General features: G+C 36.3%; 1 protein-coding gene across 1 annotated transcript in view; it reads left to right on the top strand.

The window, feature by feature from the left end:
- The first annotated feature begins 1,092 nt into the window (after positions 1-1,092).
- Positions 1,093-27,181, top strand: part of LOC106457148 (hemicentin-1-like) — a 142,629-nt gene continuing 116,540 nt past the window's right edge. Inside the window, exons 1-2 of the mRNA XM_022382959.1 lie at positions 1,093-1,292; positions 22,453-22,586. Of these exons, the coding sequence (XP_022238667.1) occupies positions 1,093-1,292; positions 22,453-22,586 (334 nt within the window). The remainder of the gene's footprint in view (positions 1,293-22,452; positions 22,587-27,181) is intronic.

Below are 27,181 nucleotides of genomic sequence, written 5' to 3'. Positions count from 1 at the left end.
CACCAGGGACATCCAAATATGGTGAAATTGATGAGATGAGACTCGAAGAAGTCTCTGCTCCTCCAATGAAAGCCCAGAGTAAGCAATACAAATCAACTAACGAACCCAACCTGTCAAAGTGACAGGGAATAAGTCATGTGACACCGTAGGATTCCAATGAAGAAACAAATGGTGATGTGAACTCTGAAACTTGTTAGGGACACTGGGCACAAGAGACGACCTGGATCCAAACAGTCATATAAATCAGAAATGGAAGGAAGATGAATAGGAGAGAAAGCCTTACCCCTTTCTCTAGCCACTGATGTTTTGGGTAGAAAGGACCTAACTGGATACAACAGAACATATGTGGAATGGTAAAGAGTCCTATGAACATAAATCACAAACACATCCAAACATCAATGTTCACTAGCCAACAACAGAAGAAAATAAATATTAAGAAAAAGGTGATATAGGAACATGATGCCAAAGGTTCAAAGGGTGGATGAGATAATGCATGGAGAACCACTGTGAGATCCCAATTAAGAACTTGGAAAGGATGTCAAAGACAGATAACTCAAAAAAGATTTCAGAAGAAAAGACAAAACCGGTGACTCCTAGAAAACCAAAAGTAGCTGACAAAGCTGCCTTATACAAAGAAATGGGCGAAGACACCAAAACATTTATAGAATAACCATGTCAAAAATTGAGAAACATGTGGCACAGTGGGACAAGAAGGATTAAAACCATGTCTGAGAGACTACTCATAATAAGTAAACCATTTCTGTTGATAAACATCCAAAGAATGTCCAATAGACTGCATTAATAAAGATGCCACCCAATAGGCTCATCCTTGACATCATGCAATGGACTGCATAAAAGCCAAGCATGAAGTCAGAGAATAGTGATCACTAGAGGAAAAATGATTGACCGAGGCTGACATAAGAAAGACAGCCAGAGAGGAAGCAGAAGAGGTTGGCGCTCTTGAATATACTGAAGGAGTGGAAATCTAGGCTGAGCCAGCTAATGTAGCACCACCAGAAGAACTCAAATGAAAGACGAGCAAATCAGTTCAAGAATTTTGGATAACAGAAGAATCAGAGAGAACGTGTAAATATGAAGATCCGTCCAATCCTAGCTGAAAGCATCTATGCCCAAAGCCAGAAGGTGAGGTACAGGAGACCAGAAGGATGGGAGCTGGGTATTCCAGTGTGTGGCAACAGCATTGATCTGAGGCATCCCAAGATAAGAGCAGATTCAATGAAAGACTTTTGGTTGAAGTATCCATTCCATGGGAAGAACTCTGTTGGGATGAGGTAACTGATAAGCCACTAAATTCACTAAAGCATGACAACCAAGAAGAACAATCAGATAGTAGTCAGCCCAAAAGAGAAGATCCAATGTTTGAAAACAAAGACACCTGGAGTGAGCATCCTCTTTCTTGGAAATGTAGGCAATTACAATGGAATTGTCCAAGTGAAGCATTACCAACTTCCCTCGTAACAATGCAAGACCCTAAGACATAGCTCATTGAATCTGCTAGAAGCTCTCAGAGATTAATGTGGAGACATGATAACTCTTCTGCCCAGAGGCCCTAGAATTCCATATCCTATTCTATCCAAGAAACCCAGCCCTGGAGAGAAGCATCTGTGAAAAGATGTAGCTATGAACATGGGGGCAGGAGAGGGACAACTCCTGTTGTGTTGTCCCTGTCTAACCACCAGTGAAGATCGAACAAGCCGGAAGCTGATAGGGTCACTGGACAATCCAGCACATTTGTGCAAATGTTCCACTGGTCCCATAATGACCACTGAAAAGAATGCATGTGAGCCCAACCTAAAAGAATGAGTGATTCCAAGGTTACCCACATCCCCAAAGGAGATAGAACTGCATGCACCTGTGGAGAAGGAGACAACTTTATTAGAAGAACAGCCCATTCCATTGCCTGAAGGTGTAGAGGAGAAGGTTGGGCCTGACTGAGATGGGAATTGAAAAACACTCCTAAATGGATGAGATACTGTGTGGGAGTAAGAACAGACTTCTCCATTTTGATGAGAAAATGAGCTCTCACAGCTTCAGATAAAAGAGCTCAAGTGTGAATTTCTGCCAAGTGGTGGGAAGGAGCGAGAAGAAGCCAGTAGTCCATTTCATGATGAGTATGAATGCCCAATGAGTGAAAAGGATCTGACTATCTGACAAAATATGTATGGGGCAAATATGAGGCCAAATGGTAGAGCACAAAACTGAAATTCCTGTCTCTTGTACACAAAAAGGAGATAATGACGTGAAGACTCTGTGATCAGAATATAAAGATAGGCATCAACGACCTCAAACTTTGTCATCCATAGACTGGGTGAAAAATGACACCAATAAGTCAGGTTTAAAAACACAAAAAAGAAATCATCTAAAGAGTACATATAACTAAAGCCATTCAACACTGAAGAGAAACCTACAGCAAGCATGTAAATCTGTTGTCGTAACATTCTGCCATCAAGAAAAAGTTAATAGGAAGTAATAACGGGAAGTTTACACGGATCTGGGATAGGTGATGCACTGACGTTGGTGAAAAAAATCACAAGATTTAAATTGCTATGGGCAATATAGTGAGGTATAAAGGCTAGAGCAAGCAAGGTAAGATTCATACCAATGCTTAGATGGGCAGAGAAGAGTAACTTTTGTCAGGATAAAGCTATAGTGTGAGAGGAGGTAACTGTGTTTTGGAATTTTAATTCAGAACACACAGAAATCAACTCAAAATTTAAATTTATACGTATAAAATTAAACAAATAAAACCATTATTGAATAAATAATACTTCAAAGTTGATATTTAATATGTGGAAGAATGACTACAAGTTGATTTTTTATGGAATACACCCATCCAAGTGTGAAAGAGCTAAACAAATACTGAAAAAAAGTGACATTTTAATGATTAGACTTTTGCTATCTGAAATCATAACTGAACATAGCTAAGTGACTTTATTAACAACCTAAACCAACAACTTTCCTCTATCCAGTTTAAAAGTAGAAAAGAACTGACAGAATCCATTTCTGGATGTTTCAGTGAGAAAAATGGTCAAAATATATTGACTCACATATACAGGAAGTTGACACAGAGATGATATTTTTAGTTCTCCTAATGCTATTCTCCAGCTGTCACAAAAGGTACTATCAGCATCTTAATCGCCAGAACCTTTGAAATTCATGATTCTCAGTTCATTGTTTCTGAATTTGAAGATGTGTTTAGAATAACAAGAAACCTCAAAACTGGTTTGAAAGCAATTGAAACTATTCAACAAAAACAAAGAATTTCTTCTTAGAGCAGAGAAAACTCCCTACATTTGTACTTTCATATAAAAAGGACTTTCAACTAAAATCCTTTGAGTATGCTGAAAAGAAAAATAGGATAGCTTTTTTTTTTTCAATTCTTAAACAGTTTTAAACAAGATCAAACAATTTCAAGACCAACCACACAACAAAAAAAAAATGTTTACTGTTACACACACAAAGAAACATCAACTCGAAAACCAAAAGACCTTTTAAACATCAGAATAAAATACACTAATTAACATACTTAGAATGATATGCTTTCAAGAAATGAACTGGAGAAAAAAAATTTCTTGAATGAGAATATCCCTACATTAAGATAAATAAAAAAACACTTGCAAAAAAACAATGAACCTAAAAATGTCAACAGAAATTCTAGTAGATTCAAAAATCAGTTCTTATATGAACTTCTAATCTCCACACCCTCCCAGTAGCTAGTCAACCATTTTACACATTTTATTCCATTCCCTGTTCCAAAATTCTCAATGAGTTTTCCTTCATTGTCATTTTACTATTTAAAAAAAGTGATTATGTTTGTTTACCTGTTTATTTTATTTTGCACTGAATGATACTGATAAATATTTTTCATTATGCAAAGATTTTTACCCAGGTCTGGTAAGTGTGATTGGTGTTATTTACCCATTCATTGTGTTTGTGCCTAGTTGTATTATACACTAATATTTTTTGTCCTACTGCTATACTGTATAATCTTCAACCTCTTGATGTTTTTGCAGAACATTTGTTTTTTGTTAATAGAGAACACTGTTATGAATCTTTCATTTGCAATGACATACTCTGCTGTCCTAAGTTCCTTGTAGATTCTCATAATCCTTTGTCAGTTAGGTATAGCCACCTATTAAAGGGCATTTCTCAAATATCTTAAAATCATGGTTCAAATACACCTCAGAAAAGATATGAAGTATTAATCTAAAATATTTTTTTTATTTATCACATCATCACTTGTAACATTAAATATTTCATGAATCATGCTGCCTATCAACATCTCTCACAGAAGAAACTTTCTTACTTTAGTCTAACTACCTGCAAGGAAAAAATATTGCTTTTCACCCCATGTGGGGAAAGTATAAGTATAAAGCAAATGACACTTTAAGGTAATTATATCAACAAAAGGTGGCTTCACTATTTACTTAATGGTACAAAACACAGCCAACAGTTCAAACCCATGATATTTCAGAAATTACTTATTGATAATTAATTTTTCATTATCATTGAGCATTGATTTAGTCACTGCTTGTTCTGTTATTATGTACTAACCTCAAACACTAACAAACATTTTTTTATAATTTCAGTAGATGAAAAAATAACATTTCTTAAAAAAAGTTGTGTAGCAAAAAAAGGAAAAGTATTAAAAAACACTTCAAATAACACATTTACATTTCATATAAATGCACTAACTGAATGCTTTTGAAATACCCAGTAACACTGTATTTTATTCGATAGACTTGAAAATCATATAAGTTCATAATTTAATACCATACAATGACTAATTTAGTTAGAGCTTCATGTTAATAGAGCTAGGTGATTTAATCAATTACCAATGAGTAGCAATGACATCGATTAATGTAAAGTAAGCTAAATGATTAATCAAAACTATGATCAAATCAATTGTCACTAAAATGATCAACTATCAAAATTAGGGTTTCTGTTTATTTCAGCCTTCCAAGCAATTAAAATATTGCCACCAAATGTGCTTGCCCAGTTTTTGTTATGGCAAAGCAACAAAAGCTATGTGTCATTGTTACTAATTTTGAGCTGCTGAGAAGGGGGATTAAGGAAAGGCAACTGGCTGGCAGAATTTGCCACCAACTTTTTTTTTCTTTGTTTTTTTTGGAATTGCTGACAACAGGTCAGGCAACTGTGTGGGACACCTATCACTAACATTTTGTTGTTGGTTCTGTTGAACTGTTGACTATGGAGAAGGAAACTAACAGACAACACATGCTGCCACCTTTTTATCTTTTGCTTTTATCTACCAAGTCTTTACAATTTTTGAGGTTAAACTGTCAACAATACTACACACTGACATCATCAACTTAACTGTACATAATCGGAATCGGGCCAGCTGTGCACTATAATAATTGGCAATCTGATCAATGATCGGTAAAATTGTAATATTGTTTTTTACTTTTAGTTTTAGCTAATAAAGTCTGCAAAGTTGGATTCAAAAGTTTGTTCTATCATGCATACATTTACAAACAATGTACATGCAGTATAGTAGATTCTCCAAAAAACTTAAAAGTTTGCAATTTTTACTCGCCTGTAATTGGAAAGTGTTAATAAATATGCTTAGTATTCCAAAAATTGTTTAATTTTGATCTAAGTTTAAGGGAACTCCAGTTCAATCTACACTTTGATCAATGTGTGTTATTAGGTTATACTAGTTTTGGAGAATTCCTTTCCTCATCAGTAGCCCTGAACACAAGTTACCAAAAAGCTGGACCTACAACATACTGAAAAGTATCAAACATACTGTTGGTGTGAAGGTGCTTTTGTAATCGCTATGAGAAAAACCTATACTCTGGATAGGTGAAGTGAAGAAAAAGTGTCATTGGTAAGTACCTATTGGAAATACATTTTCAGTGTTAGAAAATGTTAACTTCCAAAATGGTACTACCTCCACTCTCCCATAGATAGAATATCACATTGGACAGGTGGAGGGGCTGGTGAAGGTGCAAAAACAAATAATCAAGCGGAGAGTGACCACTATGAAACAAAAGCAGGTTTGCCACTAATAAAATATGAAGCACACCTGTGGAGTATAGCACTACTTCTGGAACAGGTATGCTCTTCACCCAGTAAATAAGATAAAACACGTAGGGTGAAGATGAAAAGAATATATGGCTAGGGCTAAAGGACCCTATATGAATATGCCAGGTGCTATCATTCAGGCAGTAAACATCCAGGGGAAGCACCTTGGAACACAATGTATTATGCCAAGTGTGGTTCAAGGACAAAAACAACATGGAAGCACCTTGCATAAGTTTGTAGGATCAGCAAGTGCCTTTTGATTGAGAACAGGATAGCCAAGTGAGGTCCACCCAGGCAAAAACAATTGGGGGGAAGCCCCTTGGTATTCATTGGATTATGTCAAGTGCAGTCCAACTGGGCAGAAAACTTCCAATGGAAATGCCTCGCATAATAGACATAGTGCCATAATGTGTGTATAATAAGCAGCATAATGATGACAGCCCTCTTCTCATCGAGTGAGTACATATGTCTATGAGAACCTCCATGGTCTACCACTCCAGCGAGTGGGAACTAGAAGTGTTGGGGGGGGGGGGTCCAGAGGAATGACCCACCAGAGACAGTGCAATGGATGTCTGCGTTTTCCTATTTTGAAAAGTAGAAAGACCCGGATTGTTAGAATCATGGGTCAGTAGGAATGGGCAAAAATCCCTATCTGCTTTACTCAAATCCATGAGTGACGGACCTCAGGAAATATAAATATATTTTTTACAGATATAGATACACCACTGGAAAAGCATCCAGTTGTCTTATAGAAACACCCCATCTCCACAGTGAGCATTACAAAGAAGTAGAGTAAGTGCTAGTATAAAACAATTCAACATATCAGACCAGGCAACACCTACCACCAAGTGTGATTCAGAAATGCAAAGGAAAACAACTGTTTCTGAAAAGATAAAAAAAAAAGATACATTAGTGAAACCAAAATGTTAACTTTCCCGCAATTGAACTGTTGTCTGTAATATCTCCAAATAAAGTGGTTCTAATTCTAGGACCCTGTGTTTTCTCACACTTGACCTCTTATACTGGGCTCACAGCTACAACATCACACTTTTGCCATGTCATCTTCCAGATGTTATGAATCTGGTTGCAGGTCACCTATCCTGCTTCAATTAAGTTCTTTCTACAGAGTGAGCCCTTCATCTGGGTTTTTTTCTCAGTAGGTGTGTTCTCACCTGGGTATACCTCATATCAATGTGTTTGCAACCCACTGAAATGCCAAGCTTACTTCCTTTTGGCCTCCTTTCCCACACCCCTCAGCTTTGGGGGTTGATGCATTCAGTCAGGATTGGAAGGGGCCTTCATTTCTATGCTTACTCTCTGATCAGACTCTTCTCCAGGATTTTTTATCTCATATCTACAACTTCTTGCTGTCTGTTGCTATTTGCTCCATAATGGCCAGTTCCATCATGATTTCCTCTATGAACGAAATGCACAAACAGCGCGACAGAACACATAAGGAGCTGAGGCAAGACCGAAGGTAGTGCACAGAACTGGAATACATCCTCCCCATGGAAGAACCAAAGATAACAATGTGACTCCTGAGCAATGGGGATATGAAATTAAGCATCTGTCATGTAGAATTTGCTCATCCAAAGACTCAGGGAAAATCCACAGAAGAGAGAGGTAGGATGTATCCATGGTGAACCAGGGAGTGTTCAGAAAAGCATTCAGTCAGGATAGAACGATAATAGATCTCCAATCTCCCGTCTTTTTGAGGACAACAAACACATGGGAGTAAAATCCCTAACAAACAGGCACCACATGTTCTACAGCACCCTTGTGCAGAAGATTGAAAACTGACTCCACTAGACAACTGGACAATACACAATCTTGAGGAGGAGGAAAAGAAACTGGGAAAGAGAACAGGGGAGGAGAGGGCCAGAATTGAATGCATAGACCTTCTTACAGAACCTGTAACACCCATGGATCCATCAAGAATGGTTTTTCAGATGGTGGAAAAGGGTTGTAACCTGGCCCCCACCTGCCCATGGAAAGACATCCCATCACCAATAACGGTGAGGCTGAGAGGAACGGGAACAAGAATAACAGATGTAAGAAAGGAAACAACAGGGTTAGGAGGAAAAGGGTAGGGCAAAGAAGGTGCATGAGGCACTCAAAGAAGTAAAGATTGTGCATAATCAGTGGGGCAAGACAAACGAGAAGCAAAGGAGGACAAAGAAGAATGCAATCTTGCCACATTGACCCTGAACTTCAAAGACTCAGGAAGACCCTCAAACACCGTTTCATGCAGAAACAGGGTCTGGTGAAGTTCCCATATTGATGAAAGAGAGAGACACCCCACCCACAAGTAATGCATCCCTCCCAAGTAGATCCCAACAACACAAAATCCAAGCAGTGAGGAACAAGGCTGAAGCAGATAACTGGGCCATAGTAGACCACAGGAGGGTCCAGAGATCAGCTGAGAACTGATCAGGAGACTGGTGGAAGGCCTGCGAACAACTGTAAAGAGGAAAGAACACATAAAAGATTGGTCAATGTAATGCAAATTCTAGTAAACTGGGACCTATTAAAATGAACCAAGGCATCAGGATTAGAACTCCACAAGGGAAGGAGAGGATCTAAACTATTAGAATCCAAATAGGGATTCGAGGCACGTTGGTAAACAAAAGAGAATTGGTCCAAAAACCTAGAGGGACAAGGCATACCCACTCCTGACTGTACTTGAGCAGCAAAACGTTGAGCATGAACAAGAACATCGGGAGAGGGAGGAAAATAATAATAATAATCGGAATGAGGGTCTTCTCCCAGCAAGAAAGAAGTAAAAGAATCCAGGCTAAAGGTGAGACATGTAAAATTTGACAAACATGATCAATAAAGTGTAAGAAAGGCATGGCCAGCAGACTCTCCTGACCGTCAGCATTATATGACTGTCCGAAAAATAAGGGCAGGAAAAACCGAGTTGAAATTGTCCTGCTCCTGATGAAAAACTTTTTTCAGAAGTGTGGTCCTGAGGGAAGGGAGAACGAGCAGAAGAAGCAGCAAAAGCATCCAACTTCCACTGAATTGGATGCCTGAATGTCCTCACCAACTTGCCACACTGAGGAGTACTGGCGGGAACTTCTTCACCTGCCACATGAAACTTCGAATTCCTAAGTTCACGTGGACTTTGAAAAAAATATAGTAAAGGAACTACTAAATGAACAAGTAATTCCAACTAAAAGTGAAAACTAGCAATAAAACACACAATAATGTAACAAAATTCGTTTGAAGAATAACTGAAAACACATGTCTGATCACTGTAGTGCCAATCAAGAAAGTGAGAATTGTGCTGTAATGGTAGAGGGCGCTACCTGCACTAGTACAGAGGATGCAATGGGATTGGTGGAGGGTGGTCACATAATCAGCACATGTTGCTGCAATGATGCAAAAAATATAGTGGTATAAAACTGGTGCACTGTACATAAGATTTACGAATATCTAGAGGCAAATGAAGGTCGAGATAGCTATGGGGGAGAGGAGATAGTACTGTTTTGGAATGTTAGATTTAAATAGCCTAGTAGAAGTTTTCATTGAATATAGGTTGTAGAGAGAACATTTTTGAACCAGCATATGCAACAGTCCATCATATAAGCAAGTACACACACTGTGTTTGTGTTTTGGGTTATAATAAAGAATGTGCTTTTGTATTTTACACTGTGTCTAGTATCTTTATCTCATTCTCACAAACTCAAGAGGTAAGACATTCTCGGTATTACTCTGAAAAAGAAACTTCTTGGATCTCCTGTTATTCAGCAGACCTTTGCCAAGACTCTAGAATAATCAGTTTTACCTGAATATAATACAAGAGTGGATAGGAAGGAGAAAATTTTGGTGCTGTGACCACAGAATATATTATTGTAGTTTTCCATTCTTTGATGAAGTGTTTATTGTCCTTTAACTCCTACTTTTGTATTATCTAAGTTTAAAAAAGTTTTGTGTTATTGGGCACTTGAGCAAGGTATAGCTGTGAGACAGTCATTGCCAAGTTGCAATGAAGGTTTGAAAAAATGGAAAATTGAGTAATCTATCAGATTGTGTTCTATGCTAAAAAAAGAAAAAAAAGAAAGAGGTACCAAAGAGAACTTAGCCACTAAAACGGATGGCCTGCAGCATTTGCACAGTAATGTTTACCTCACTGATAAGTTTTTAGACGTTTTAGAAAAAATAAGGACCACTTAGGTGTGATAGACCTTGTTATCCTTATTAAGGCAACTTCTGTGGCAATGCAGAATGAAGTGGTAACATCAAACTAGTTGCAAGAGAGGAAGAAACTTCCAGTGGAAGCTGAAGGGACTGTACCTCAAATATCCAATCACTCCCAGGCACCCATGAAGTGCCAAGCTCAAGCCCAGTTGTGGGTTAGCCAATCATCCATACATTTCACCATTGTGATGCAACCACACTGGGATCCAGTGAATGGGCAGGGTTATTCCAGTTCTCCCTTGGTTTACATGCTGCACTTTAAGCCAATGATGCATCCACCTGAACATAGTCTTGGAAGAGAGGAGTGAAGTGTTGGATCATTTTCGAGTGAACTGCCTTATACCTTGCCTAGCAGTAGGTTACACAGGTAGTAAATGCTCAGAGAGTATAGGAGAGTCAACAACAGGTGGTGAACAATGCTGCTACAGCTTCAGGATACTAACAGAGCTAAAATTGGGCAAATCCACAAAATTATGAGAGTGCAATGGACAACATACACCAACAGGTGTAGTGGTCAGCCCAGCTCTCTAACAGCTGGGTGGGCCTTATTATGTGCCTATCAGCGTACATGGGTGAGAGGTAGAGTTCCTAATTAATACAGAAGTGATCAGAACACTGGCAGATCTCATGTTATATCAGGCATTTTGATAACTAATTATGAATATTGAGGCGATTCTCACTATGTGTATGAGTTGTCACTCACAGAATGAAGGTAGCTGTTGCTGACCTCATCTCTGTGTGGAGCTTATCAGTCAGTTTCACATGTGCAACAAGTGAATAGATTTTCTGTGGGATAGTTATTCAATGTTTGCCAGATCAGATCTAGGAACAGTCGACTGTATGGGTATATGTGGAAGAGGAAGTTGCAGTACCCTCATGTATACAAGTGGTGTTACATAGTTTACTATGCATGAATGCTAGTGCATTAGTGTCATGTGAAGTAGTTAGAGAGCTCATGCATGAAACAAGCTGTTTCCTGTCTAGAAATCAAACAGCATCAGATAGTGGTTACGTGTCTGAGAAGAGATGAAGTTTCATTGTTGTTCTACAATTATGAATGATTAATTCCCAGCTTTACATTGAAATGACCTTTGCATGGTGAGTGAAGTGTAAGCAATTGAGGGTAGTGGGAAGATTAGGATAACATATGTTGAATGTCCATATTCAAAGTAAATTACATAGTTACTAATATAACCAAGACTGCTAGTTGATAATTGTACAAACAATCTAGACTCAATGCAGCATAACAACAACTCAGTGATTTGTTGGCTAAATAAGCCATTATATCTGTTGGACTAGATGGCTTATTGGGTAGAACAATAGTCACACAGCATCATGTGTATATAAAGCTGACACATATCCGATTAAAGAAACCACCTCATAGGCTTTCCTGGAGAACTATGGGCATACCCAGTGCTGAGGTACAGCATATATTAAAGGATGGGACTATACACCCTTCAGAGAGTGCTTGGTCGTCTTCAGTAGTGATTGATAGAAAGGTAGAAGGTACATCTAAGTTCTGCATTTTAACTTGCATTGATGCCTTTCCACTACTGCAAATAGATGAATGTCTGGATGCATTGGAAGGTGCCTGATAGTTCAATACATTAGAGCTGACATATGAATACTGACAAGTTGAACAAGATGAAGAGTGTAAACCTTAGACTGTTTTCAGCACAAGAAATGACTTTAATGAGTTTTCATCATGTTATTTAGCTTGTGTAAAACAGTCACCATTTTCAAAAAGCTAATGGAGCTGAAACTGAAAGGACTACAATGAGAAAAGTGTCTGATTTAAGTTGATGATATCTTGGTTATTGGTTACACATTCAAGCCTGCAGCTGAGAACCTAAAATGGATAGAAAAAGTAGGCTTGAAACTGAAGCCAGGAAAATGTGCATTCGATGCACATGGAAGTGAAATTTCTTGGTCATATTGTTAATATAACAGTAGAATGAGATTGGCCTCAATCTGTGACCATGCAGAAATTCTAGAATTTCCTAGGTTTAATGTACTACTATCAATGGTTTGCAGCCACACCACTATCAGCTCTTATTAAAGTTGTATGCATTAGCAATCCCAGGCTACAAGTTTTTGTTAGATATTAATGTCAGGGATAGTGTAATTGAAGCAATGTTATCACATTTGCAGGTTGGAGTAGAATTTATAATCACATTTGTTAGTCATAAGCTTATGGCTCCTGAATGCAGATACTGTATGAAGAAGAAATAATTGATTGTAGTTGTTGTCTTTGTAAAACACTATCAACACTACTTGTATGGTAGAAAAGTTCACTGTTAGAATAGACTATGTATTGTTGCACTGGTTGATGAGCTTTAAAAACCTAAAAGTCATGATAGCATACTGAAGAGTATCTGCAGGGGTAGAATTTGTCATACAGTATCACCTGAGCCTGCAAAACCAAAATTCGATGGATTGTCTCACAATATAGTGAGGCTATGTTCATTCATTGAATATCCAGACCATGGACTCCATGAGGAAGTAGAAACCATTTCTTCCATAGTTATCACAAACCATACAGTAGGAGATTCTGAGAGGAGCAACTGAAGGACCCAGCTCTAGCATGAACACTCATTGCTATGCAGTAAGGCAAAGCATGACCAGTCCAGACTGAGGAAATTAACATGAATACACATAACCTGTGGCATTTGAATAAGCAGCTATAAGTGTGCTGTATCATTGTTTTTAACAACCAAGCAGTGGTTTTCAGCCTGTGTTACAACTAGTGACCCTTTGATGCATAATATTCTTCAGACTACACAACACAAATACTGGAGGACACCAAGGAGTTACTTACACTTGTAATAACATTTGACAGCAGTTCTGTTGGCTGCATTTGAGTAAGAACACTCAACAAAGAATTGTTGACTCTTCCTCACAGAAAATAGCACTTTACATTGCAACAGAATAAGGTTACCTTTATGTCTCTGGCCATTGAACAAAAGGCTTATCCATTGGTCAATATGTTAGCACAATTGATGCACTGGCAGAATATTGGTTAACCTAGTTTGAGTACTTGAAGAGATCCACATGGATCAGAGAGCTAACTTTAAAAGTCAACTGTTCACTGAGTTATGGAAAGTGGTGGTCAAATAATAAACTTTATCTCATCATCCTCAGTCTGGTGGTTTAGTAGAGTAGTAATACAGACTGTAAAAGTATGTTTCATAAGTTTATTAATTCTAAAAGAACCAACTGTGACAAACACTTACTATCTGTCACGATTGCATGTCATGCAATTAAGCAGAGATCAACAGTTTTTTTGCTAGACGTGTTTATGTTTGGTTGGGAAGTCTTGTTTTCTGTACATACTATTTATAGTATTTTTCATAGAGTGGATGTCCCACAATGCCCACAAGAATATGTAAAATGGTTAAAGTGTGTATTAGGTGGCCTGCATGAATTGCACATTAAAAGGTAGGAAAGATCACCATACAACAGAAGAGTTACTATTACAAAATAAAGAAGGAACAAATATACCAGAGAGAAGACTGGGTGTGGCTTTGGAATGTACCAGCGGCATGAAAGCTGCTTAGCTCCAGCTAGACAAGATATCATCAGTGCTCTAAAGAGTGAGTTCATTAACATACAAGTTATAGTAGTCAAAAGGCACTCAAAAGTGTGTAGTATATGCCAAACAGCTGCATATGTTATTGATGAATCTCTAGTGCATAAGCTTGACTATGAATAAGAGAAAGAGACCAATGAATCAGAGGATGACATCAGCATTATTTTGTTCCACTCCACCCAAAGAGATGAGGAGGAAAGAGCAAAGAGTCCTCAACTAGCTATTCAGGTTAAGCCAGGTGAGTAAGAGCCAGATATAGAAACAGATAGCTCCAATGGTCAGCTGGATCACTACTATGGCCTTGCAATTGATATGGCTGGGATTGATCTCCATCATCAAGAAGTATTTTATGGCTGGTGCCAGTAAATGTAATGTCTAGTGCATCAACAGTTTGTCAACTGCTGAAAGAATGATCTGGCCATTGTTCTCTGAGATATCAGGTGGTACTGTAAAGTACAATGTATGCACTATATATTACAATTACCACTCAATCACCATGCAGCTAGAAAGGTTGTGTGGTTAAAGACTCAATAACTGAAGTAAAGGCTATTCAGTATGATTACAAAGTACAAGTTATGCACTAAATTGTGATTACCAATAGATTACTTACAGTTAGGATGGATGATAGTAATATGAGCTGGACCAAAAGGGCTTTGCAAACATTATGAGTAGAATTTCATTATAAGAGATATTTGTAGGATATTGGATCATTCTTGCTTGATTAACACAGTTTAGGATGGCTGTTGCCTTTAGATCTAATGCCTTGTACATGATAGGTAAGTGTTCAAAAACTCAGTTGAAAAGGCATTGCAATTTTTGTTTTCCAAGCTATTAAGCAATTTTCTGTGACAAAATGTTGTTTGTCATTTTTCCAATCCAAGTTCCAAGACTGGATGGATGAGCAGAAATCCTGACAGTACTTTACTCATGATAGTCTATGAGTTGGTACAGTTTAGTACAGGCTTTATTTATGAAGCAAGATGCTTTGAGAAACCCCCATCTCATCAGTAAGTGCTATAGACCTGTAAGGTCGTATGGTGTGGATTTAAAGTTAAGGATACTAGGACAGGCACTACTCATAACTCAGAAGGATCCAGAGATGTAGAAATAGGTCAATGTAAAGGTAAGATATATATAAAAAGATAACTCACCCATTCAGAGCTGGTAATGGGTATGTAGAATGGTGACAAGAGAAATTCCATATCCAGAAAAAGAAGAGAGGTCTGGAAAAAGAAGAAAAGGCGTGACAAAAGAAAGTGGGGCAGTCCACATGCCAGTTTGCATAAACTCCTCTAACAAATGACAGAAATGAAGAACCAGAAAGAGATTAAGGTATCAGATTTGGTGAGAAGACTTGAAAGATTTGATGTGAATCTACATCCAATGAAGCATAGGCTAAATGGATGAGGTGTTGTAGCCATCTCTTGACAAGGATGAAGAACAAACCAAACGAGAAAGAATGAAGGTTACACATAAAGAGTTTGGAATGCCTTGCAAGGTACTGGACAAAACCCACATGTAAAGTTGGAGTGATGACACTGCTGGATAAAAGGCGAGAGGTAGGAGGAGTAGGGAGAGTGACAGAGGAAGAAAAGGAGAAGACAAGATAAGGTGCAATAGAGGAAACCATGGCTGAGCTCACCAGTAAGGAATTATCAGGAGGACTCAATATGCAGTGTTCTGAATGAGAGAAAACACGAGGGAGAAGACAAGTAGAAGGGAAGGCATGAAGAAAAAGGTGGACCAGTCCACATGGGAAGGATCCCAAGCTAATGCTGAGGGAAGAGGTACAGGGGACCAGTAAAGGGGAAGTAGGCTGTTGAGAAGAATGGCAAAAACATTGAGAAGATGAGTGCCAAGATGAGATGAGAGCAACTTGAACACCAGAGGAATGATGGACCAATCCATAGGTAGTATCTTGGTGGGCCATGAGAGATGATCCATGACAATACTAATAGAACCCAGAATAGAATAAGCTATTATACATACTTATATAAAATGGTCTCAGAACAGGTAGTCAATGGTATGTAAAAAGGGAGTAGTTTGATGAAGTCATCAGGTGAAGTCTTTGAATAAGGAAGGAGAATGGTTGAGGACAAAGATCAAGAGAATGTGCAATTCATGTCACAACTGAGCACAACTTAAGGGGATACAGGATTCCACTGAAGTCCACATCCACAAGAGAAAGAGAACCACCCACATAGTGAGGGAAGGAAAATATATGGCATAGAAAACCAACCACTCCATGTCCCTCTAAAGAAGAGTAGAAGGCTTGGCTCTGCAAACATATGAATGATAAAACACCCAAATGAATGAAAAATGAAATGAGTGTGTGATGAAACTCCTCCAAGATGAACCAACCAATTTAGATGCACCACCTCCCAAAGAAGGAGAAGAGAGTAGCTGTAGGAGGCTTGTTGGGACAGATCCATACAAAAAAAAAGCATCCAAGATGTCTACATCAATACTCCCAAGCCCTGGGAAGAAAGACCATTGCAGGGTGAGAAATTCACTATGGGAAAGTGAAACCGACTGAGACATAAAAGATGTAATACTCATGACCCATCTACAGATTCCCTGGGAATGAAGAAAAAATGGGAAGAAAAATCTAGAAAATGAATGAGAAATTCATCCAATAGCAATTGTAGCCAATAGATCCAACATTGCCAAGGGCCAATGTTGGCAAGAGACAAGATCCCTAGGAGGATGTAAAATAATGGAAACAGGACACAATGGAGGAGGATAGAAATCCCAGCCTCAACAATTGGCTGCAAACAGGGGCCAACGTTCTATAAACCTAACAAAACAGGCCCTACTGACTCCGAGCCTATAGGAAAGTCACTGCCAAGACTGTCAATACCAAACTCTATGAGCAGTGACAGGATAGATGAGAAGTGGAATGGGAAGTGGTGACAGAGAGAAAGAAGAGGAATCAGGAGGACAGGATGCAGAGTGATGTAGAAATGGTAAACCAGAGAGGATAAGGTATAACATTGGCATGCAGCTCCAACACATGACACCAGAGATATAAGCATACCAGTAAAATCAGACTGGCAGATGAAAGGAACCAAATGAAGGCATATATGGTATAAGGGAGGGAAAAGCAACTCAGAGACAAGGGCATCACGACACGACCAACTCTAGCAAAAAAGTCAACCAAATATGAAGTGAAAATGCTGAGGAAGATAAACACGTCATTGCATAAAGGATAAGTGAATGAACATACACCAAAAACTACACGGTTGAATGGTATATTACCACAGACATGTAAAAAACACATCCAAGAAACCTAGTCAAGAAATCACAAAAAAGCTGAGGTGGGGAAACCTGGCAAAATATTTTCCATCTCAATATAGTTGGTAGGCTAGTATGAACAAAGTCGTGTTGTTTCACACCAAAGTGAAAGTTACTGACACACTGTGAAACAATGTCTTTGTAGATACTTCTGTTGAAAAATGCCTATATCTAAAAAGTTCACAAGTGCCAAATCGAGAAGTGATTATTGTGCTCTACAGTATAGAGGGAGTTAGCTGCACTAGGAGGATGCAATATACTCCTACAATGCAGCTATACCATGTCTAAACATGTGATGTTAGATTGGAGCATCAAGGTTACAATTGAACAAAAATTAACATATAGAGGGCAGTACAAATTGAATAAAGCTATTTTGTGAGAAGAGATATTGTATTGGAAAGTATTTGAATATAACATGAAAAACATTTTGCACTAGGAGCTGTCAACATTCTGACTCCATATATTCATGGAGAAATTTGTAGTAAAAATACTTCATTAAAAATTCTAATTCTTTCTCTACATATGACTCTCAATGCTTATTGAAAGCATGCTAAATTTTTTTCAAATACTCAAAATATATTAGAAGTTATTGTATGAAAACTCTAAAGGTCAATTTTTAGGTCAAATCAACTACGCCCAGAGTGAGAATTAATAAATATGTGTATGTGGACTTACATGCATGTATGAACATTACATGAAGTCATTCACATCATTTTCAAGCTGCATGATGGAAGGAGGCTTTGATGACAACCACTATGCTCAAGATTTTTCCATTTAGCAAGGAGCTGAACTTCTCCACCAAAGATTCCTGTAAGATGGCCTGGCTAACCACCTAGTAAAGTCCAAGGATGAAGATGTGTTGCTTGAACCAACACCAGACATGCAAGATCTCACAGAGTTGTTATTGGGTAGACGTTGAAGTAGCCCCAGTTGGAAGTAGGTATACCAATAAAATCCCAGCCCTTGTTTGACAGAGTACTACCGGCATCTGTGCAGAAACCACCATAGACCTCTACCTCTATGCTAGTTGAGCTGAGCCTGCAAGCATCTCCACAAACTGCAGCAACACCTGTGAAGAAAGAATACAAGACATCTCAGCAATGGGTGCCTCTTATAAGGTGTCCTGTCAGAAGGTGCTTGATTACAACAAAATAAATACATCAGATGTATGGCCACCTTTAGCAGGGCCTTCAGTATAAATGAAGGGACCACCCATTCAAAGGTCAGCCAAGCACCAACACAGCCCCTCAAGCCACTGCCTAGTTGAAACAAATGTCTTCCACCTCAACAGTACTTATGCCACCACCAAAGAGGTCCTATGAGGTGACCAACTGGCAGTTTAGAAAAGTATTCTCAACCACCCAGCACTATAGCAAAGACCTATGTTGAAATGACATAGTCAAGATCTGGCTGCACAGTAGACCAAAGCTTCGATCTTGTAAAGGAAAGAGGATCAGCTAAGGAGAAGACCATCAATGTGACATGAGGAGGAGGAAGTTTGCCAGTTGCATGTTGAGCTAGTCAACATGAAGATGGCCCTGGTCAAAGCCCGAGAAGCCATAAAGGTTATTACTGCAGCCAACTGTTGGATAATTGATGTGTTTGAATGTGCTAATATGGTTAAAGTGAGAGCAACAGAGGTTGGACCTCATAGTTGCTTTGGGTAAATTCCATATATATATATATATATATATATATATTACTAGAAATAGTTTAAATATTATAGTTGCCTCTGCATTTCTTTTCTTTCTTTATTTGTTTGTATTCTATTTATCATTCTGATTGCTTGCCATTTATGTTTAAAGCCATTATATTTTGTGTATGGTTGTTGGATTCCGTATTATGATTTTTGTTTGAATGGGTATTTCTTGTGGTTTTCTTTTGGATTTTTGTAGAAGAGTATGTTTAAAGGTTGAAATTGAATCTGTAATTGGCCAGTGTTAAAGGGTATTCTTTTGTGTAATTAACAATCATTCTTACAGTTTTCCTATTGTTGAATTGTATTCAATATTAAAGGTTGAGATATTTTAATGTATTGGTAATGTAGAGCTTTATCAATGAAAATGAAATTTAAATTTTTTGTTAAAGGGTATTCATCATGTAGTATCTTGCACTTCCATCCATGTAAAAAAAAAAAAAAGAAGTTAATCTTTATGAATAGTATTTCTTTATTAAAGGATTGTGTTGTCTATGTTATATGTAAGTGTTTACAGGGACATGAGAACATTATCATACTCTTTGTTTAGATTTTATTGGTTTTAAAATTAAGATTAATCTCTTTGATAGTTACCCCGAGACAGCCTCGGGTGAGCAAGCTGAATAAAAATCATCCACCCCAAAACAGTCTCAGAGTACACTTTACTTTCTGCTTCTGCTGCGTTTAGCCCGAGTTTTTCCACTAGCTGTGTGCTACTGTCACCTACTACTATTTAACATCACTACACATCATGGGTAGAGCCACTACACACTCTTAAGAGCTCTGCTGTCCTTCTTCCAACACTAGATTGTGTGCAGTGACCTGCTTCAAGGGCCACTACACCAAATCCAAATTCTAATCACCAAAGCCAGATTACTGGGAAATAAATATCAATATTTTTATTTAGCACAAACTTATACTAAATTATTTTCCTGCTTCTAGGATTATCATACAAAAGTGTTGCTGATTATTGTAGTTTGTGTAAGTCCATTTAATTTTTACATATAAGTAGTACAGTGCAGGCACAAATACAGGATTTTTAGAAATGAAGGAGGAGTTCTGGTTGGAAAGGGGGTGTAGGTGGGTTTTTCTAGATCCATTTTGTCATTTTCTTTAAGATTTTCCAATTTATAGAAAAGTACCCCCCCCCCCAAAAAAAAAGGAAGAGGTCTGGATCCTCTGTATCTGCTACCTGTTTTGTTAATGTATACGATAGAAATATCTAATTCTATAATAAAGAAACATAAAATTTAACACCTATGGTACAAAAAAGTTCACAAATATAAGAATATCAAGGAGGTTAATGTCAGCTTGGGGACAGGTTAAAAGTAGGGGATGGGGGAGAAGCATGTTATATTAACATACCATACATTTTCTACCTCCTTATTTTAATAAAGTATTTTTTTCAATTATTTAGCTACTATGTGTAAGTGCAGTTTTCAAAAGATCATTAAATGATATCATTTTAACTGATTTTGTTCCTATGTAAACAGGAACGTGTCTATGGAGGGGCCCCAAATCTTAGTAATCAATCTTGTTTATCATTATATTTTAATGTTAGTATAATACAAGCAGTCATGAAATATCATTTGATTCCTCTCATTGATTCACAATCCTGGGAAATATATGATATTATTGTTTAAATTTATGAATTCCAATAAGTGTTGCAGTTGAGAGATCCAAACCATGCATACTGGTCACTCTGTAATCAATTAGTGAAGTGAAGGATAAGTGCCTGGCCAGACAGACAAGATTAAACATGACAATTTGTTTAATGTTGAGCAAGTTGAGATAGTTCAAAGGGCCCAAGTTTCATGAAAATTTAAAAACAATTACATAACTCCATGAGCAAACCTTACTGAGAAACATTATAATTTTTTAATTAAACATTTTCATTTATTTTTTCTTATTTAACCAAATAAGTTTCTAAGTTTAAAAAAAACATACATCAAAAATAGAAATGTAATACTTAAATATGTCCCCTTGTAGTTTTGCTGTACTATAGCTATACTATAAATAAGTATTTTACATTAAATTCAGAACATCACATGGGAGGTAATTAGAAAGCAGAAAATATGCAATTTGTAACAAAGAAAGTGTAACATAATATAGACATATTTGAGATGAAGGAATTAACCTTGTATAAAATTAAGACTTGATATTTGCAACAAAAATCTATTTAAGATGCTATGTTACATTATATTAAATAAATATATTTAAAGAAATCCAAACTGGTAATGCTTTTCTTGAATTTTCTTCCTAATACTTGTAGTAAGTAACCCTGGTCTATTACTTGCAGCCACCCCATTTCTTTTGTGGAACATATTTATTTAGAATATTTAACAACTTATGGTTACTTATGGCACAGATAGCATAGTTGCTTTGCACCATTAAATGCCAACCAACCAACTTATTTTTATAAACCTCACTCATCTGACAACCATCTTCTTTTAACATTAAAATCCCAATTGATCAAAATCAATTCTTGTCCGATCCCTTCAAAATTAGCCTTTAGAAAATTTGTAATCAAAATACTATTATATTATTATCCTTGATCTCCACATGTAATACCACCTCAAGTCTAATTATACAATGATCACTTGTATCCAGATCCTTCTCCCAGATGTTGAGGTGAAATGAAATTTTAGATTCTAATTTTCAAAAGGCCAATTAGTTCAGTGAGTTAAAAAGTGATGTGTGACAGAATTGGGAAACTTAGAAAATATTTTAATTCAAGACACTGTAGGTATGAACCTAAAAAAAGAGGAAAAGGATAACAAGCAATATCAAACCTAATTGACTTAATACAGACATGAAATATAAAATCAGGGATAAATATGTTTACAAATTTTAAATACATAGATAGGGTGGAAGATTTAAGCAACTGTGGGGAGCTAAGGATTTGGTTAAGTAAAACAACTGGGAAATCCAAAAGAGCATATGAGAAATAGCTGGATAATAATGTTAAAACTTACAGCAAAGTTGTTTTTAAGTGTGTTAAAGGTAAACAAAATGTTAGAATGGGGATTTACTCATGAACCCTATGTGTATAAGTGGGGGTTAAATTATGCATATCATGACCTTTTATAAAGTACCATTCCCCATGGTATTATGTATTTGATGTTATAGTTATCAATTACTCATTTTACCCTACACTAATCATATAGCAGCTTTTTGAGATAGAGGAAAGTAAATACCATATACAATATATAGGGATACTGAAAAAATGTAGATATGCATATCAGAGGTTCTAGAGGTTATGAAAATGCAATATGAAAACTGACTGACTCTCAGTCAGACTCATGTCAGTTTACAGACATATCTTGAGTATAAATACTTTGTTAATAAATTTTTAGGTTTGTGTGTGTGTGTGTGTGTGTGTGTGTGTACAACAGACTTGCACATTTTACTTAAAGCTTGCCCCATTTCTTGTAAATATATGTGGTAAATTTGGAATTATAATTAATATTCTCTTTCCAATACAGGGTTCATCCATTGGACTGATCCCATGCACATTTGGTTAAAGAAAGCTGATGGTAGAGTTTTTGTTGAATGTCATGAGATGACTAAGGCTTTAAATGTATTCTTCTGTTTTTGCAAGAGAAAATATAAGCAATATTTCTGACCCTGAGCATTCTAAGACACATATTGCAGTTGAGCTGAATCTATCTCATATAGATAAATCTCCATTGCCATATAGGGTTTTTCTCAGTTTGAATGGAGGCTTAAAATCAGGTATGTGAGCTTCTCTTTTTCATTATGTCAGTAGAAAGTAGGTAATTGTCTGATGAGTGGTGAGCTGCTTTATGTTACTCCAATTAAGAAAGGGGTATTAAGGGTTTTCCTGGAAAGTATTGGGCTAGTTTGTCTTACTTCTGTAGTAGGAAAAATTCACGGCAGTTTGATAAAATAAGCTTTACAAAATCATTTACTAAATTATGATATCATAAGTGAAATCCAACAAAGATTCACTAAAGGAAAACTATGTCTGACTAATCTCTTATCTTTGTTTGAGGTTATTTCTTATCCAGATGAATGAAAGGATGTAGTTCTGGTATACTTAAACTTTCATGATTAAATATGCAAATCTCTCTTAGTATGTCATTGCCAGTAGAATGGGTAATTGTCTGAGGATTGGAGAGTTGCTTTATGTTATTCCAATTTCTCTCTTTTTGAATAAATTGCTTGGTTAAGTTGATATATATGCATAAATTATTTTTGTTCTGTTGTCTTTAGTGTAAGGTTGGGAGGAATTTAGCACATAGTACTCGTTGTAATATTATTATTAGCAAAGTTAAGTTTGATACTATGATATTGATAGTATTTGGCAGCACTGATTTAATGGTTTATTAGGGCAGTTACAGTTATAGCAACAGTATTTTATTTAACAAACTTTTTAGTAAAACTAAAGAGGAGTGTACAGTAATATATATATATATATTACACCATATCCAGTGACGATGTCGACAAGGCCTTTACCACATAATACTATTAATATTACTATGTATTAGTAATTAGAAAGTATTAATACCACTACAACTCTACACGTGAATGGGATGCAAACAAATAGAATTAGAATATTAGTACTAGTAGTGGTTAAAATGCTATTTGAGTATTTATATAAGTTATATAAATTAGACTAGTACTAAATCAACCAGTATTACAATTAACACAGTAGATCATTCTAATATAATTAATACGCGAAGCGCATTAATAATTTAATGTCACAATTACCTTTTTAGTTTTAGCGTTGAACTTTACCTCGTTCCAGACTAAGGGTATAACTTTTTAAAGTAAAATCAAATTCCTTGCCCTGTCATAGGTTGGACTTCACGAAAATAAGACCATGCAGTCAAAATAGGATTTAAATTTTCTCCAATTGAATAAACATCGTTCTACCGTTTGTATTACAAATTCACAATACGTGTAATTTCTTAAATTCTGGAGTCAAAGGCTGTAAAAAGACACCCGGAAAAGGTGAAAGAATATATAATTTTTATTTATGCATATTTTACTGTTACAAATATATCAGTCAAGCAAAAGTACCCGTCTCCTGTGACAGGAAAAGTATAAGTTAATCTATCAGTTTAAATTATTTCATGGACTTTAAAAAGGTTAATTGTGTGGCACTATTGATTTCACTCAGAGCCAAAGCTCTGAGCTACTTATACTTATAGTATTTGCTGCCCATCGTGAAAAGTAATTGTTGAGCATTTCAGTCATGCTAAGAGCCGCTCAACAATAACATACGGTAAATCTATATTTTTATTCTTTTTAAGTTACGCCACATTTTGAAATGTATATGATAGTGAGATTAATTTCTAACAATGTAGTGTAGAATATCCTGCTTGTGATATTTAATTTAGCATCAACATTATTCATGCTTGTTCTCCCGTCATTTCAAAAGTGAACATTGAACTTTACCCCAATACGCAGCTTTTTAAATGAGAGACATATCACGGTGCCCAATATATATATATATATATATCATATAAAATAAATGTCACTTGCTTTGCGGTGGTTTTAAACATTTCAAATGTCATAATTAAACCTTGCAATACCAAACATTTATATACATATTTTACAATACTATTTCACTTTCTGTTAATGTAGTAAATGTAGAGAAAATTTTCATATGAAAAAACTAATAATAATAATAATAATTTTACTTAAATTTTCGTCAGGAATAAGCCGAAGTACATATTGAAAATTCAAGTAAAACATTTATGGAATACTGTAAAACGTTAAGACACTTTTCTTCTTTTTCAGCAATCTTGGTAAAATTATGAAAATAAGATTTCAAAATGGCCGCACATTTGCTAAGCAAACTTATGAAGGGAAGCACATTTCGCTAACATTGTAAGAACTTATGAAATAAAGATTTGTAAGCACAATGATATACATGTCTTAACAGTATTGTAGGAGATTACAATAATAAAGCTGACAAAGCGATATACATAACTAAGAGTAAATTATCTTCTTTTTAAAACATTTTATTTGAGTTTGTTTAGTTAAATAATATTCGAAATTTCTTTTCTATTCTTCCTTTTCCAATTGCTCACGTAATAAATCAAACACAGTGACATCCCGCTCACCTCTTTCCATTTTTGGAAACGCTCCTTTGTATACACTTACTTCTATATATGGCATGAATAACCAATCGGAAGCTCAGAATGTCCCCTAGTGATTTTCTTAGCCTTTCTAACATACCTAACGCCATTTCTTTCTTTTGAACAAAGATTTCAATAAGGTAGGTTGTGTCTTTAGTTTGCTCGAAATTTCATATTTATTTAGACCCAAATATAGATTAGTTACTAAGTTTGATAAATTATAGTAAAATTCTATGGTATTGATGTAGTAATTTATGATTTTTTTAGTTATTCAAAAGCATATATAAAATCAAAAAAAATATTTTGTTTCATATCCTCCATGTGCAAAATTGTTAAAGGCTTAGCAACCTACATCAAGCAGCAACCATTCTCACAAAGAAAGAATTTCAATATTCTTGAAGCATAAGGATGAATTCCCTGTGATAATTTCCAGTCATTCCAACCTTAAAAAGTCTGATAACATTATCTGTACTAGAAATACAATAACCAAGTGACTATCACATGATTCACTGAGTTTACATCATACTGTGGACGTTACTTAAGATGCACATTGGCAGGATGTTATTGAGATCGTCTGTGTGTATGAAAGTGTGAAATATAAGTAGCATTTACACACAAGTATAAAGATACCTGCATATGATTTTCAAATGAGGAAGATGTGCTCTTAGTTATCACAGAATATAAATCTTAGTAGAGAGTACTTGTTTTTCTTGTTTTTTCAAATTTTTTTGGTTGCCAACTATAATGGGTGAATCGGATCACAGATGGTGGAACAATATTATAATAGTATTGTGACTGGTACTTGTAACTATCTATTACAGTAACTATATTTTACGTTTGAATAATGTACTCAGTCAGTGTCGTATGAATGTGTATTGGAGTTTTAACTGAAAAGCCACAGCCACAAATTTGTCTGCAATTATTTATGTTCTGATGCTAAGTGAGAGAGAGGAGAGTTTATAAGCTAATAGGTCACAGTCGTCAAAAGTATAGATATTAAAACTTAGCAGATAAGAGAAGCCATTTAGGTTACCATAGTTTCTGTGCATAAGTTCTGAGACAGCTTGTTGAATAATATAAAAACATATGCTGTTGTGTGATGTGGATATCTCTATAGTTATGTGTGTATGTAGTGTGCAAAAAATACGAACATTAAATAAAATAATTAATGAGTACTGTATTATACAAATGTATCAATTACATAGTGAAAGCTGCATTAAGGTAACAAATATATATAAATAAAGAATTTAATAAAAACGTTAACTACTACATTGATGACACACTCTTCAATCCCTGCAGAGACCAAATGTTTGAAAAATAGAATAATTTGTACAGTCGATCAGTTGACAAGTATATTTAAAGTTTATGCTTCTGAATAATACTGGTAAGAAATATCAACCTAAGGAACTCTCTCATTTCTCTATTGGTTATCAATCTCTATCACAAGACATTTTTCTTACATTATTTTCCTTAATATTGTTACGTCTCTGTATATTTGTTTGTTAATTCTTCTAAGATACAAGTCTTTTCTTTACAAAACTTGTTTATTCTTCCTCAATACAACTTTGTAATGCACTTAATTTTCACAGTTACACACACTATAGTTCACAACAATTCACCCACTTTCTATTGCGCTTAGACTTAATTGTCCATCCCCGCCACTATAGTTCCGATCTCTGTGTCTGCTATCCTCAGTTCCCGCCGACCATAACTGCTGTCTTTCTTTCTCTGTGTCTGCTATCCTCAGTTCCCGCCGTCCGTAACTGCTGTCTTTCTTTCTCTCTGCCTGCTTCGTCTCCGCTACGTCTCTGCCTCTGTCTGTCTCTCTCACTGTCTAGCGCACTTATATACGATAATACTGCCTGTTCTAAAAACATCAAAGACTCTCAACACGTGCTACCAGCGTCACTTGACTTCCGCTGTCGTAACAAACTAGCGAATCTTCTAGAATACTCGTCACGTGACCCCACTGTCGTAACACTGCCCCTTCCTTAGTATTGTTTTTCCCGAACAATAGCCACTTACATTAAACTAATAAACAATTAACAATAACTTAATTAAATGTACAGAATTTACAAACACAAAATTAAAATTCAACAAAGTCATTTAGTTTCTCGGGACGTATCTTCTTCCACTGCTTCATCAGGAAACGTCCTATCATTGGTAACAGTTCACATCAGTAATAGTAACTTCATCAAGGGCTTCACTGTTTCCCTTCTC

The sequence above is a fragment of the Limulus polyphemus genome, unplaced genomic scaffold (genome assembly GCF_000517525.1).
Source record: "Limulus polyphemus unplaced genomic scaffold, Limulus_polyphemus-2.1.2 Scaffold296, whole genome shotgun sequence".
NCBI classification, from domain to species: Eukaryota; Metazoa; Arthropoda; class Merostomata; order Xiphosura; family Limulidae; genus Limulus; species Limulus polyphemus.
The sequence above is the reverse complement of the archived record's forward strand: the minus strand, read 5'-3'. Positions and strand labels throughout refer to the sequence as shown.